We start from the raw sequence: 15,088 nt of genomic DNA on the forward strand, positions 1-15,088 counted from the left end.
AAAATTTTGTGCGATTTGATCCTTCACAGTCTTACAGAATATTGACTAGCATCATGTTGATTTTTATGTATGTCATTCATCAGGCTTAGTTGAAGTGATGTCTATTACACCTCCAAGGAAAGAATGGATGGATGCTCCACGACATTCAGCTCAATTTGTAAGGAGTTGAATCCTTTATTAGGTTCGCAAAAGATACTGGAGGGGTAGATAAATTATACCTCTGTCCATGCTCGAAATGTAAGCTCTTTTCAGCAAAAAAAAACAATTTTCTCTAGAGGAAATACATTTGCACTTGCACAGTACGAACAACCACGCAGATGGGTTTTGATGCATTTTCAAGAAAATACTGAATGAGAAAAGTAAGTAGTACTTTCAGTCTTTCTTATCATTTCTTAGTACAATAACTTACTTTCTTGTTGAGGCTTGAACTAGTTAGGGTTGAATGAACAAACAAATTTATAGAGTATGGTGGTAATCGTAAATGTTCATTACAGGAAGTATGACAGATTACATGTTAGAGGAAGAAGGGATTCAAGGAAGCCCGATGAATACTTGAAATGGATAACGCAACAATTTCAGGGAAAAGACATAACAGATTTTAAGCGGCTCGTTGATGGTCCATCTAGATATGCAGTATCACATAATGCGTATGCAGTAAATGGATATATCTTTTATACAGCTGATGCAGAAAAAGGTATGTCCACCCAGAATAGTGAAGTGTCCATGAATGCCACAACCACATTCAGAGCAAGTGCCAGAGATCAGAACACGGTGAACGATGAAGTTCCATATTTCGGAATTGTTAAACAAATTCTAGAACTGGATTATACCACCTTCAAGCAAACTGTATTTTATTGTGATTGGGTTCGTGTCGAAGACAAGGTGAATGGATGGTATGTGGATCGGTTACAAGACAGATTTATCTAAACTTCGAACGGTTTATGGGAAACAAAAAAGATACCGATGAGCCATTTATCCATTCTTCTCAAGCTACTGCAGTTTTTTATTGCACGGATGAGAGTATGCCTGATAGGAAGTGGCACATTGTTTTAGAATCTCCAAAACGACGAAGTTCTTATCTGTTTTGAGGATCCTTTTGTCTTTACTGACATAGCTAAAGAATCTTCCCTAACGGCAGCGAACTTAGATGATAATAGTAATTCTGAATAAGCTGTGTTTGTAAGTTTAAGTTTTTTGAATTGAATTGTTGCTTCATTTTATCGGAGTGTTGTACTGATTGTTAATTATGATGTTACAGGAAAATTTGGAGAGGCGGAAGTTCAAAACCAGTAAGCGTCTCAACAATGGCTCGTGATAAAATTTATAAGTATTTGATTTTGAGTGGAATTTTTTATTATGACAAAAATGTTACTTTGAAAGTTTTCCTAATGTACTTCTTAAGTTTAATCCTTTAGATATTCAATTATGATAAAATAATCCTTTTTATTTTTTATATTTCAATAAAAATTATATTTATTACAATTGAATAAGTTACCAACCAAAAGCTTTGTATGAGTTGTTTTTATAATATAATATTTCATTGAATAAGGGATTTCATATTATAATTACACAATTCTGATGCAAATTGCTAAATCTCCTCGATCCCGAAAATTATCTAAATTCGAAATGCCGACTCTTTCAGTTTCTCCAATTTCACTCGAACTCGTTTCAATTCGGTCGAATTTTCAACTGAAGTGCCGAGTCTTGATTATGTAACTAAATTTTGACATAAGTCGTCTAAATTTGAAATGATGGAGTTAGGGTTTCTTCAGTTTTGCTCGAACTCGGTCAAATTTTCGACTGAAGTGTCGAGTCTTGAATATGTAACTAAATTTTGACATAAATCGTCTAAAATCGAAATGATGAAGTTCCGGTTTCTGCAGTTTTTCTCAAACTCGTTCCAACTCGGTCAAATTTTCCACTGAAGTGCCGAGTCTTGAATATGTAACTAAATTTTGACATAAATCGTCTAAATTCCAAATGATGGAGTTCCGGTTTCTCAAGTTTTTTTCAAATTCATTCCAACTCGGTCAAATTTTCAACTGAAGTGACGAGTCTTGAATATGTAACTAAATTTTGACATAAATCGTCTAAATTCAAAATGATGGAGTTTTGGTTTCTCCAGTTTTTCTCAAACTCGTGCCAACTAGTCAAATTTTCAACTAAACTGCCGAGTCTTGAATATGTAACCAAATTTTGACATAAATCGTCTAAATTTGAGATGATGGAGTTCCGGTTTCTTCAGTTTTTCTCGAACTCGTTCCAACTCGGTCAAATTTTCAACTGAAGTGCCGAGTCTTTATATGTAACCAAATTTTGACATAAATCGTCTAAATTCGAGATGATGGAGTTCCGGTTCTTTCAGTTTTTCTCGAACTCGGTCAAATTTTCAACTGAAGTGTCGAGTCTTGAATATGTAACTGAATTTTGACATAAATCGTCTAAATTCGAGATGATGGAGTTCCGGTTTCTCTAAATTTACTCGAACTCATTCCAACTCGGTCAAATTTTCAACTGAAGTGTCGAGTCTTGAATATGTAACTGAATTTTGACATAAAACGTCTATATTCGAAAGGGTGAAGTTCCGGGTTTCCCCAAATTTACTCGAACTCATTCTAACTTGGTCAAAATTTCGACTGAAGTGTCGAGTCTTGAATATGTAACCAAATTTTGACATAAATCGTCTAATTTCGAAATGATGGAGTTCCGGTTTCTTTAGTTTTTTCTCGAACTCGTTCCAACTCGTTCAAATTTTCGACTAAGTGTCGAGTCTTGAATATGTAACTGAATTTTGACATAAAACGTCTATATTCGAAAGGATGAAGTTCCGGTTTCTCCAATTTTACTCGAACTCTTTCCAACTTGTTCAAATTTTCGGCTGAAGTGTCGAGTCTTGATTATGTAACTAAATTTTGACATAAAACGTCTATACTCGAAATGATGGAGTTCCGGTTTCTTCAGTTTTGCTCGAACTCTTTCCAACTCGGTCAAATTTTCAACTGAAGTATCGAGTCTTGAATATGTAGCTGAATTTTGACGCAGATAACAAGAATTCGAAAGGCTGAAGTTCTAGTTTCTCCAGTTTATGCTACCTTTGAAGTGTCGAGTTTTAATTGTGCAATAAATTTTGATGTATAATTCAAAACTTAAACCTAAAATCCTGAATAATGCTATCCTGAGTACTAGTAATTTCCAAGTGGCAAAATTTACATCGCACTGCGATTCCGCTGTAACATTTACTGTTAATGGATAACCGAATAATGAGTGAAATTTTATTATGCTTTACAAAATAATTTCAACAAAGCCTTTTATTTATTATTATAATATAATTATCATATTATATTTTTTATTGGTGACGGTTAACTACAGTCAAAGATGCTTAAAAATGAAAGACCAAAGTCTTGTGGCGAGTCTTCACTAAACAAACGCTTAACAAAATAGAATGCGTGTCTTCACTAATCAAAAAATATAGGGTTGGTGCCCAGTTTGTTGCTCAGTTACTGACAAGTTTCTTGTCTAATGTGAACCCCTTCGATTAACATTTTTTTTCTTCTTTTTTTTTTTGTACAAATTAACATTTGTAATTGGCTATTTTATTTGCAAAAAAGCAAAAAAAAAAACAAAAAAACAAAAAAGAAGAAAAAAATAAATAAATCAAGTGGGAATCGAACCCGGGTTTGTAAGATGGGAGTATACTATTCGACCACTAGACCAATGGTGCTGAACGTGTTGTTTTTTTCATAAAAACAACTAACAACCAGAAAAAAAAAAATTTATATTTTAGAAAAAAGAGTAGATTATTTTCCTGGGTTGTGTCCGTGCTTCATCCATATCTCTTCTATCTTAGGCAAGTTTTCTCCTCAATCCATTTTTTTTTGGCAGAAAATCAGGATTTATTAGTGAAGATTTGTTCTACAATTTCGGAAACATTTGTGCATCGCCGTAGGATGTAAAGAAGAATATATTGAGAATCAATTGAAGAAGAACATCCAGAGGAAATAATCCCGGTCAATTTTCTTTTTTGGATTTGAACCCTAATAATTTTTGGGCGGGATGAAAATCAAAGGAAAATTCATTTGTGTGGGATTATTTCCCGCTTGGTGTTTTGGAATAGATGTAAAGTTAAACCCTAAAGTCAATTTAGAGATGTTAAGAGATTTATATTTTTGGGGATTATCAGAGATCAAAAGAGATTTATCTTTTTGGGGGATTATCAGAGATAAAAAAACAACGAGGTATATCTATTTTATGCTTATCAAATAACTTATTATGATTTTGATTGAAAAAATGCATGAATTTCATATTAGAGTATCTGTGATTGAATCTAAAATCAGGTCACATAGGATTGTTTTAGTTTTGTAATAATACAATTTCTAATGAACTTATGACTTTTTGATTGAAAACATGAATGGGTTTCATATCAGACTATGATTGAATCTGAACTTGGGTTTGTTATAGTTTTGTAATAAGATAGTCTGAGTTTCGTGTATATGGATCTGATTACGATGTATATATAGGGTGTTTGTGTGTTTAAAATATTTTGGTGCAAATAACAAATCAGTTCAATAGAGCTATTAGACTGTAGCTATGCATGTTTAAGTGCGGTTTTCTTATGGTAGAGTAGTTGTTGTTTTCTTGATGAATAGGTTTGTTGATGTTTCAGATGACTGGAGGAAGCATGATCACTCTTTGTTCGAGGGAAAGCAGCCCCATATTTAACTGGGCTCCCTTGTCTCCTAGACGCGGCCCCATATTGTCCGAATCATGTCATGATGAACCGCATGGAACTGTGTCAATCCATTAATCAGACCATGCTCTTAATATTCATGATAATGATATTGAGAACATTCATGAAAACTCTGATGGTAATGTTACATTCATTGATTTCCCTAGTTTTTAAGTTATATCTACCAATTATTCGTTTCTTGTAAGTTTTGTTCCTTGATATACCTTCTTTTCTAAATCACTGATGGTTCATTACTTATGCTGATTTTGGCTTTTCCAACCTAGATGCGCGTTTGCCAGTGTTCTTTAATGAGCACGGACAATGAAACGGACCAGCATAATTTGCAACTTGGATCGGCGAGATCACAAGATCACGAATAGGATTGGGGTTTAAGAATTGGAAAGAGGTTCCTTCGGAATGCAAAGAAGACATTTGAGACTCTGTTCAAGTGAGTCCAGTTGGATTTATTTTCCCTAAGCTTATGGTCATATGTCATTTTTGAGCTGTTATTCTTATGTTGTACAATTTGTTTCATTAACTGGAGAGCATAAGAAGTTTTGGTATGCCAAGAGTCCTTGTTTATGCAGTTTCGCGCATTATTGCATCCTGCTGAAAGGGTCACTTATTAGTTTCAATCCAATTGGTTTTAAATTGCAATATTAACTGAAGAAACTAAGCTGGTTAGATTATATAAGAAGTGATGCTATAGAATGATTACTTATCTAAGCATCTAATGGAATTTTGATGCACTTATCTTGTCAGTAGAAGCCTCTTCTTTATTGTCTCAAAGATGTCGTCTTTTGATGCAAAACTGTGCAAGTATTTAATACATTTTGTTGTCACAGGAGAAAGAAAGTCCCACTGGTGAGATATATAGGCCAGATGTGTTTCTGAAGACACATAAAGTCACCCCATATGATAATCCCTCATCTTATAAATCACTGGCAGCTGCAAAATTAGTAGGTTCTCTTGTTTTGTTTAATATTATTTATTGATATTTATGATATCAGTTGACTTTAGCTGGCTTCTGTTGATGTTTAGGCATTGGTGAAGGAGGAATATGATAAAAATCCTTCAGCACAAAAGTGTTTGGGAACCGACGCTGTTACCAAGGTTAGTGGTGTATTTGTTGTTACATGAATCTTTTTGCTTCTTGAATTTTTATATTGGATGGTGATAGTGGTTAAGTTGCTCTTTTACAGTAATGCTTACTGATTTGGTTCGCTATTGTTTTCAGTCTCTTACAATCACATTGCCATACTGTAGTACTGTTGCATCTGTAGAACTATCTTATTTTATGTTTTATTAGTAATCGCTGCTTCAAGTAGCCCGCACCAGCACCAATATGTACATTTCATTAGTTTTTATATGTTTGATGACATAAGTGCTGGACTGTATAAGAAAAATGTGTTAATAACTGAAGTTTCCCTCTATGTGTATACTGTTATTGCCGCCTTGTGAATTGCCCGTGACTTTCTATATGCACAGTAGTCTAAGAAACGCCCATGTGTTACATTAATTGTTTAACTGAATTTCATGGAATTTGAATTTGCTTCTTAAATATGGTTGGATATTTGGCGCTGATCGAAAGGGATACATACGCGGAATGGGTGCTGGCGTTTCTAAATCCCAGTTTCTTGCTTCTGAGTTTATGAACGCCAGGTTGCAGGAAGAGAAGCACAATGTGCTGAAAGAGAAGCAGAAAAACGAAGCTTTGAAAGCACAGTTGGATGCTGAAAGACAGAAAAACAACACTGGAGTACATGATCAGATCTCTAATAGCTCTTACCAGCAGGTGATTTCTAACAGCTCTTTAGTACTGTGTAGTCAGATGCATACAATGTTGCTATCATGAATTTTTAAGCTAACTTGGTCTTGTTTGTTAAATATACAGGATATTGGGATGCCAATAGTACCATCGACGTTTGGTCTTTTATTTTTGAGGAACTCAAGGAAAAAGCCAGTAGCAGTTGAATATGTCGATACTACAGTGCTGATTGATGACAACTACAACTGCATGCTTCACGTAATCATTGAGCCAAATGAAATGTTGTGTGACAGAGATGAAGCTGTACTTCGGGATGTTCCTATTGGTAACTTTATTAGGTGGCCAAAGGCCTATGTGACTCCTGTAGGAGAGCATTTAGATCATGTAACTTGGAGTTGTTAGGATGTCTTCTAATTTATGTTGAATATTCTATTTTCTTTTAAAAAATAATTAATAAATTAATAAAGTCAATTTGTTTAACTGTTTATTTTGTCTCTTAATCTTGATGAATTTCTGATACACCAAGTATTATTATGAACTGATTTCAGATTCCGAAAACCTGAATGCAAATATTATTATGAACTGATTTCAGATTCCGAAAACCTGAATGCCAATATCTTAATTGGTAGCTAAAAAATGACAGAACTTTCTCGTTAAAATTAAAAAATTTATTTAATAAAAATACCTCGAATTATAACAGGTGTCAACCGTCATTTTATTTAACATACATCATCCGTGGTTTATAAATGACATACTTCGGCCGTTGATATATTTCACGTCTAGTAAGCGTGATTTTTTTATGACATTAATCAACGGTTATTGTATGTCACATATAATAACCGTGATACTTAATAACAAATTTTGTATGTGAGTTTAAATCACAAATTTTAGTCGTCGTACTTAATAACGTTATCTATTTATCATTTATAAAAAGTCACACCAAATAAATAACGGTTCGAATGACAGATGAAAACCGTGATAAATCATGTTTTATAACAGACTTTGATCGTCATTTATAGCCCCTTCTGGACTAGTGCAATTTATATTTCCATTTTCTGATTCTACTGTGTGAATATAAGGATAAAATTGGAAACCGCTTTTTACAGCTTCACTTGCTACAGTAAGGGGTGTTCCCTTTATATAATAGAAATAGATATTCTCCTTTCACTGGTATATTAAAATCAAAACTTCATATTACTTACATTTTTATTGTAATTACAATATAGATATAGATGCTAACATATATTTCATTCCTATAATAATTATCAAAACAAATAAAATTTAGGATATATATATACACTCTCGCCGTATTCTTAATTTTTTTTTTAAATTTAATTATTGAAAAAGCTTAAAAAAGTGTATAATATATATAATAAAATATTAATTGATGGCTGTACCTGAACCAAACATTGAAGTTTGCAGAAATCATCCCCAATCTATATTCCTGGCCAAACAACAGGTAAAGGAATCATATACCAAGTGAATTATATACTCATATTCCCTGAGATCACATTCTCTTTCCGTCAACTAAACACGCTCTTGGAATTAGGTGGCATCCATGTTGCATTTACTTTTAACGAAAAAATTTAGTGAATTGTTTCATCTAAGCCACACCAAAACCATCTTTCACATTCGATCTTTCTGTTGAGTCTCATGAGCTTCATCTTGAATTTTGAAATTTGATATTCAGCACTAAAATAGTTCATTATTCTCCTTTTGGTAGGTATCTTGGAGTTTGGTTTTTTCGATGGTATATTTTTGGCCAAACCATGTAGATTCACTTTATGATTCCGACTTCGACTTTCGACTGATTGAAAATTCCATTTTGGATGCCTATGACCTTACACACCGGCATCTGCCTCAGATATACAGGAAACCACATTAGGAGTCAATGCCATATATCAAGTCAAGTTTTCTAGCCGGCCTCTATTTTTAAAGCATTAAAATGAGCAGTCTAAATGTGCTATACGTACGAGTGAAACTATGCAATCAATGCATGACTAGACGAGCAGACATGCAGTTAATTTTTTTATTCAAATTGGAACCGCACTTCTTTGACCTTCTCGATCCTTTTCTAGATCTGTTTTGACTTCCATTTTATATTTCTCTCATTTCTCATGGGCGGTAGTCCTATATATATATATATATGCAGAAAGAGATAACATTCGAAGCACCAATATCAGCATAAAAATCCACTGCAAAATAATTTCTCCATTAAGTACACAAACACAATGTATTCTTCTGGTGGTAATGATGAGAAACCTATTAACATGATGGTTACTACTTGTAGCAGAAAGGAGTTGCAGCTTCAGGGGCCAAGACCTCCACCACTTAAAGTACTACTTAAGGATTCAATCTATTCCGCTAGTAATAAAGTTATCAGCAAGAAACCTACTACCAACATCAATCATGATTCTCGGCATCTGTTCATCGGTCGTCGTCATCGTAAATCCAATTTGGGGAATCAACCCATCGTAATTCACTTAAGGTCACCAAAGATCATTCATACTCGACCTCAAGATTTCATGGATTTAGTGCAACAACTTACTGGAAATCATCATCACCAGTGTGCCGAAGCTAACGTTGAAGAGGATGACCATTGGAACAATTCTGATGAGACTCGATCCAACAAAGAAGTTAACGATGATGAAGGCATGATCATCAATAACAAAGATATTAAAGATGATGATCCGTTTTTAGAGTTGCAGCTTAACTGTTCATCAGCTTCATCTGATCAAGGTGTTAGTACGATTTCATCTTTGAAGGGTTCAAAAATTTTTTCACCAGTGTTTGCAAATACTAGGTTCATATCTTCTCCTCCAAATACTTGTACAATCTCGTCAAACTGGCAGGATTTTGGTGGTTCAATATTTGGATAGTATTGTATTCGATTTAATCTACATATTAATTTATAATGTATTAATTATAATGTGATTATACATTAATTTGAGTAACTTGAGTATCAATTACGAGAGATTAAACATTTACATCAAAATTCAAAGCTGCGGATCTAGGACTTGGACTTAGGTGAACCCCAAAACAACATTTCTATATGGACATAAAATAAAATAAACACCGCCGAAACTGAGACCTCTAATGGTGAGTCCTACCTGAACAACAATGGGATCTGACGATGTGACGTTCTTTTTGATATGTTTGCTTAGACTTTTTGTTTTAAAAGCCGTTTTGGGTTCCCATATGGAGGAAGGATGCATCATAGTAGTATGTATAACAACACCAACTACTGTCTAAATCATCTGTCGTCACCCCCTAAGGGTCCTCCTCCACCGCCGCCGGTCCTCCTCCACCACCACCACCACCACCAGGAATTCTACTTCTACCACTACCAGAGACAACAAAACATTCCTCAAAGTCAGTTTAAGTGACATTATCGAAATGCATGAAACTTACTACTTCTCTAACTATAATCACTTCTCTCCCGAGTCGTCTCTCGTCTAAACATTATTGGCATAGTGAACACAGTTATTATTTCATTTTTCAATTTTACATCCAACGGTTTTTTTTTTTTTTTTTTTTATCAGCAAAGAAAATGATATACTGATAAAAAAAAAAAAGAGGTTATAAAAGCTTTATACCACCCTCGGCCAGAACAAAATAAAGAAAAGAGCAAAACCCACAAACAGGTTAAGCTCCAAAAAAACAAAAAACAATGAAATGGTCTACAAACAGACCAGACCTGTACAGACACAGCTACTGTATCTCAAAGAAAGTTGAGTGTCAATTGTTCACAACTTCAGCAGAAGAAATGAGCTCAATTTTACATCCAACGTTAATTACAAAGTTTAGTATTATTAAACGAAAAACAAATTTTAAGTCATTCAGGACGCATAAATCGGGATCGCTTTACACGCTTTAACATTGGCGAGAAATGGACAATCACTTGTGCTCTTTATTTGCTTCTTTTGGATCGAAAGCTAAATATACATATTTTTCAATTTCCTCCATCGCCTCACCTTTGAATAAGCAAAGTTTAGACTCCGTATGAGATTGAACATATAGTATCCTGGAAAGGGAAATGTAGATGGCTTTTTTATTTACAGGAAAGGTAGAAAGTCGGGCAAAACTATATTCTAGTAGAATGGAAGACACCGTCTATACGTAAAAACACATGCATGTCTCACTCTCACTCACATAACATTCCTTTAATTGTTGTCATGGAAAATTGAAAATATCTTTAGTTTGAAACTCAGTTCCTCTCACAATTTTCTTTTATCTTCCGGATGTGGGTAATCTGTGGCGATAGTATTCAGTTTCACTTCGTATGTCTGGTTAAAATAGATCCCAGATTGTTGTGAGGACATGAAACATTTTCCCTCCATCGAAAAAGCATTCCTAAACAATTCAGCTAGTGGCCAGTTGTTTCAAAAAAAGAAGAAAAAAAACTAGTGGCCAGTAAATGTAGACGCTAACCCTACCCCCTGATTTTCAAGGCTTGTGCATTCACATTAAGTCCTGCCTATTAACAGTGGATCAAATAATCAAAGATGAGCAGGGTCAAGTTTAAAGTTAAAGATCTTGCCAGATTTAATTGAAACATGAAATTTTTTCAACAATCTTTGGACCATAAATTTGGTCCCCAAAGGGAAACATCACCGTCTGCTGGCTTGTTCAACTTTTCCCGAGTCAAGAGAAGAAAAGACCGTTCCGAAAAGTCAAAAAGTCCCACCAACTCGGTTTGACCCAATGACAAAAGGTAGTAACAAAAAATTACTCCAATAACAAATTTGATTCGAACGGAATTGGATTTGTCTTACTAACCAATTTGAGGAATTAACCAATTGTAATTCACTTGAGGTTACCAAATTCATACTAGATCTCCAGATTTCATGGTTCTAGTGCAGCAACTTAAAGGAAATCATCGACAGTCTAAGTTCACATTGGAGAGGATCATACCAACCCAACAAAGATTTTGATGTTGACGAAGGCATGATTATAAATAACAAAGATAATAAAGATGAAGATCAGTTTTTAGAATTGCAGCATAATTGTTCATAGCTTGTTCAAATATTTTTGCACCAGTTTTTGCAAATACGAAGTTCATATCTTCTTCTCCAAATACTTGTACAAACTCCTCAAACTGCTGGCAGGATTTTGGCGGTTCGATTTTTTAAAAGTGTTTGACTTAGTCTACATATTAATTATGATTTTACCTATTTCTTGTCCCCACTTTCCCTACATCTCATCCAAATTACATAATCAATTTTTATTTAACTCTTTCTTGGTTGGGTAAACAAGACTCCCTTGTTATATGGATCAAACGTCATCTTCCTTCTTCCCCTTTCTCTCGTCCAATTCCCAAATCGTCTCTTTGACAGAAAGAAAAAAAAAACAAAAACAAACTGTGTAACCCTAATTCTGTTAATCCACCACTACTAACCTAATTAATTTTTTACAAATCTAGGAAAGTAATTGATTTTTTATGTATTTGTTGAACTTTTAATTAATGTATTCGTATGATTGATCTAATAGGGAAACATGTACATTTGTTGTTTCAAGTAGGTTTATATAGTACTCAATTATCCTCGGATTCCATGATTGTAAGTATTGATTTAATTTAAATTGTCCATCCTATCAATATTACGTTCGTGATAAAAACAAGTTTGGCAATTCATCTTCGAACCTAGTTTAGATGGTGCTTTGAGAGTTAGTTTCGGTTGAATTTGATGGAAAAGATGAAAGTTTAGATTAACCGTGGAGAATAATAGAGTAAGTTTTGTTTATCCAATCTAAAAAGAGTCGGATAAAATATAGTTTGGATAGTTGGGATGAGATTTAGGAAAAATGGGAATGAGAAATAGGTAAAACATTAATTATTAACGTGTGATGATCGGTTTGTTCAATTTGAATATCAATCAGGAGAGATTAAACATTTTTTATAAAACAATAAAGCTATGTAGCCAAGACTTTTGTGCCGTGTGGTGAAACAAAATTCTTTGACATTCAGAAAAGAAAACAAATAAAAATAAAAACATATATTTAAACGTGGAGGTTTCTGAGGAACCCAAATCTGGCTCATTTTTCCTTTAGAAACCCATCATTAAGATGATATATACGGTTATACGGTTAGTATCAAGAGTTTGGGATTGAATTTATACTTTCACATTTAAAACAGGACTAAATTAACCTTATATAATTAAGTATTATTAACAAAAATATCTTTAGAAAAATCTGTCGATAGTCGTTCATTTAATCATGGGAGATTTTTGTGGGCTTTAGTTATGGTCAAAAATAACTAATTTGTTTCCCTCAATTTGTTTCGGGAGGTATGACTATTATCTTGCCATCTATCATTAATTGACGATATCTGTCAATTACCTTTTTTCTTTCCCACTTTACTTCCGAATTTTAGTTCACGGCTAGATCTCGTCCAGTCCTCCTCTTCTTCTTCCACTTGTTCTCTTTTTCGTTTTCAATACCAGCGGTAGTTTTGATTGATTTAGGTTAATATTTTGTGAATGTTTTTTAACAGAAGTATCCTAATTAATGACCATACACCTTTATGCAGCGATGAGTACTACTACTACCACCATTATATATTATCACATCTCCATCATGCACTGCCATCCCATACTAACTTCGATCCTTAATGGATCCATATAGTTGGTGGTTTCGCGTGTGGGATCTTCATGCTGATATTTGTTTCACTGTTTTTTCAGCTCAAAGGTTTATTAATAGGCCAATTGTACTTGTGTCCATTGTTTTAAAAATCCGTGATAAATACTCTATTCTGTAGTTTGTTTTTGAACATCTAATAATACTTTGCTTCACAATCTAAATAACTATGGCGTCAGTGTTTCTGTTTATAACTTCTGAAAATAGGTTGGAAAATTGTAATTATCACTAACTTTGAAAAGAAGAATTTTAAACAAGCATGTGATAATCCCGTTTTACAAAATTCAATTGATTCCTATAAGTGAAAGTTGCGATTATATTGTGAAAAATAGAATTTTCTTTAAGCTTCTGAAAATAGGTCGGGAAATCGTAATAATCACTAAATTTGAAAAGAATAATTGTGAATAAGCAAAAGGCAATTGAGTCCAACATGTGAAAGTTGCATTATCAATATATTGTGAAAATTAAATCTTCTGTAAGCTTCTGAAAATAGGTTGGGAAATTGTAATTATCACTAAATTTGTAAATAAGAATTTTGAATAAGCATGTGATAACTCCGGTTTTTGTAAAAGGCAATTAAATCTAACATTGAGTATCAATATATTGTGAAAATTAGAATTTTCAGTATCCGGTTATAATTGAAATTATCGGTTCCAGTAAGCTGGTTATAATTGTTTTTTCATAAAACCCAAATAGTTTGAGCATGTAAAAATTTTAATCATCACTAAATTGTGAACAATAAACTTGGGCGTGTAAAAATATTTTTAACCTTAAAATAAGTTAGAAAATGTGAAATATAAGGAGTGATAAAAAAATTTAAAAATAGATTCTTAGGAGAATTTATAGGATTAGTTAATGTTGTTGACCGTAAAATAAGTCAGAAAATAAGGAATATAGGGTGCAGATCCTCTGTGCCAAAACCACCGTGTGCCCTCTGTGCCCACAAATAAAATAGCGACACATGTCTTGCCATATTAACATAAAACGAACTCTATCTATGCTTAGAGTATCTCCAATAGAGGGTAAAAAATTTATTTTCTTATGACACATAGGATTTTAGACCCTCATTTACATAAAATGCATCTCCAACAATAGGTACTATTAATTAGGAAGGGTGTCAAAATGAATACGGAGGTCTTAGAGAAAGTCTTATCTAGATCTTGGGAATGACCTCGATGTCATCTTTTTAATTATATTTTAAATTTTTATCTTTAAATAAAATTTTCTAAACCAATAAGAAAAAGGGAATCAATTTTATTATTATCCAAAATAACAAATCTTAAAAATATGACCCCCACCATTGGAGATAGTTCATAAGCAAAGCATCACAAATTTTACCACATACGTATAACCCCATAAATAAGGATCTAAATAAAAATTTCATGTAGGATTTTTAGCACCCATTGTTGGAGATGCTCCTACTGTATTTATTTACCCTCGTTAAATACAAAAATAAAATATACAATGATTTCTTTCCCATCCATAGAGATTTGTTGGGAGAGATTTTAGGAACGTTTTATTGGGATTATTATACCGTTTCTTTTTTAATTTATATTTTTGGTAACAAAATAATTAAAATTAGTTTATTTATCAAGGTTAATTCTGTAATTACAATTAATTATGGGCTATTTATATATATATAATTTTAATGGTGGATTTGTGATACACAAATAAAAAGAATTGGGCTAGAAATAAGTTCCCGCATATTTAAACTGTGGTTCAAAGCATACAAAGCCCACAAATCTCCACTCCTTCAAAACACTAAGTCATATGAGTTCCCACGTCGCACGGTGAGTGTGACACCCCCCTCAAATTAAATTAGATAAAAGCTGTGGGCATTAGTAATTCTGGAGATGACAAGTGGCGGGACTTTATTGGTCGGAGTATTATAATTTGAATTACACTATGTTTACACCTTGTATTTAACTAGCCGTTTTTAACGCCGTTACCGAAAACGTGAG

General features: G+C 33.4%; 2 protein-coding genes across 2 annotated transcripts; both read left to right on the top strand.

The window, feature by feature from the left end:
- Positions 1-465: 465 nt before the first annotated feature.
- Positions 466-6,977, top strand: LOC113351100. The gene is made up of 6 exons (XM_026595157.1): positions 466-893; positions 1,259-1,289; positions 5,572-5,685; positions 5,768-5,839; positions 6,297-6,521; positions 6,621-6,977. The coding sequence occupies exons 1-6, from the start codon at positions 466-468 to the stop codon at positions 6,894-6,896; spliced, it is 1,146 nt and encodes a 381-aa protein (XP_026450942.1). The 3' UTR covers positions 6,897-6,977.
- Positions 6,978-8,685: 1,708 nt separating this feature from the next.
- Positions 8,686-9,385, top strand: LOC113353335 (VQ motif-containing protein 20-like). The gene has a single exon (XM_026596976.1). It carries the CDS (start codon positions 8,726-8,728, stop codon positions 9,371-9,373), a length of 648 nt encoding a protein of 215 aa, XP_026452761.1. The 5' UTR covers positions 8,686-8,725; the 3' UTR covers positions 9,374-9,385.
- The last annotated feature ends 5,703 nt before the right edge of the window (positions 9,386-15,088 follow it).

The sequence above is a fragment of the Papaver somniferum genome, chromosome 2 (assembly GCF_003573695.1).
Source record: "Papaver somniferum cultivar HN1 chromosome 2, ASM357369v1, whole genome shotgun sequence".
NCBI classification, from domain to species: Eukaryota; Viridiplantae; Streptophyta; class Magnoliopsida; order Ranunculales; family Papaveraceae; genus Papaver; species Papaver somniferum.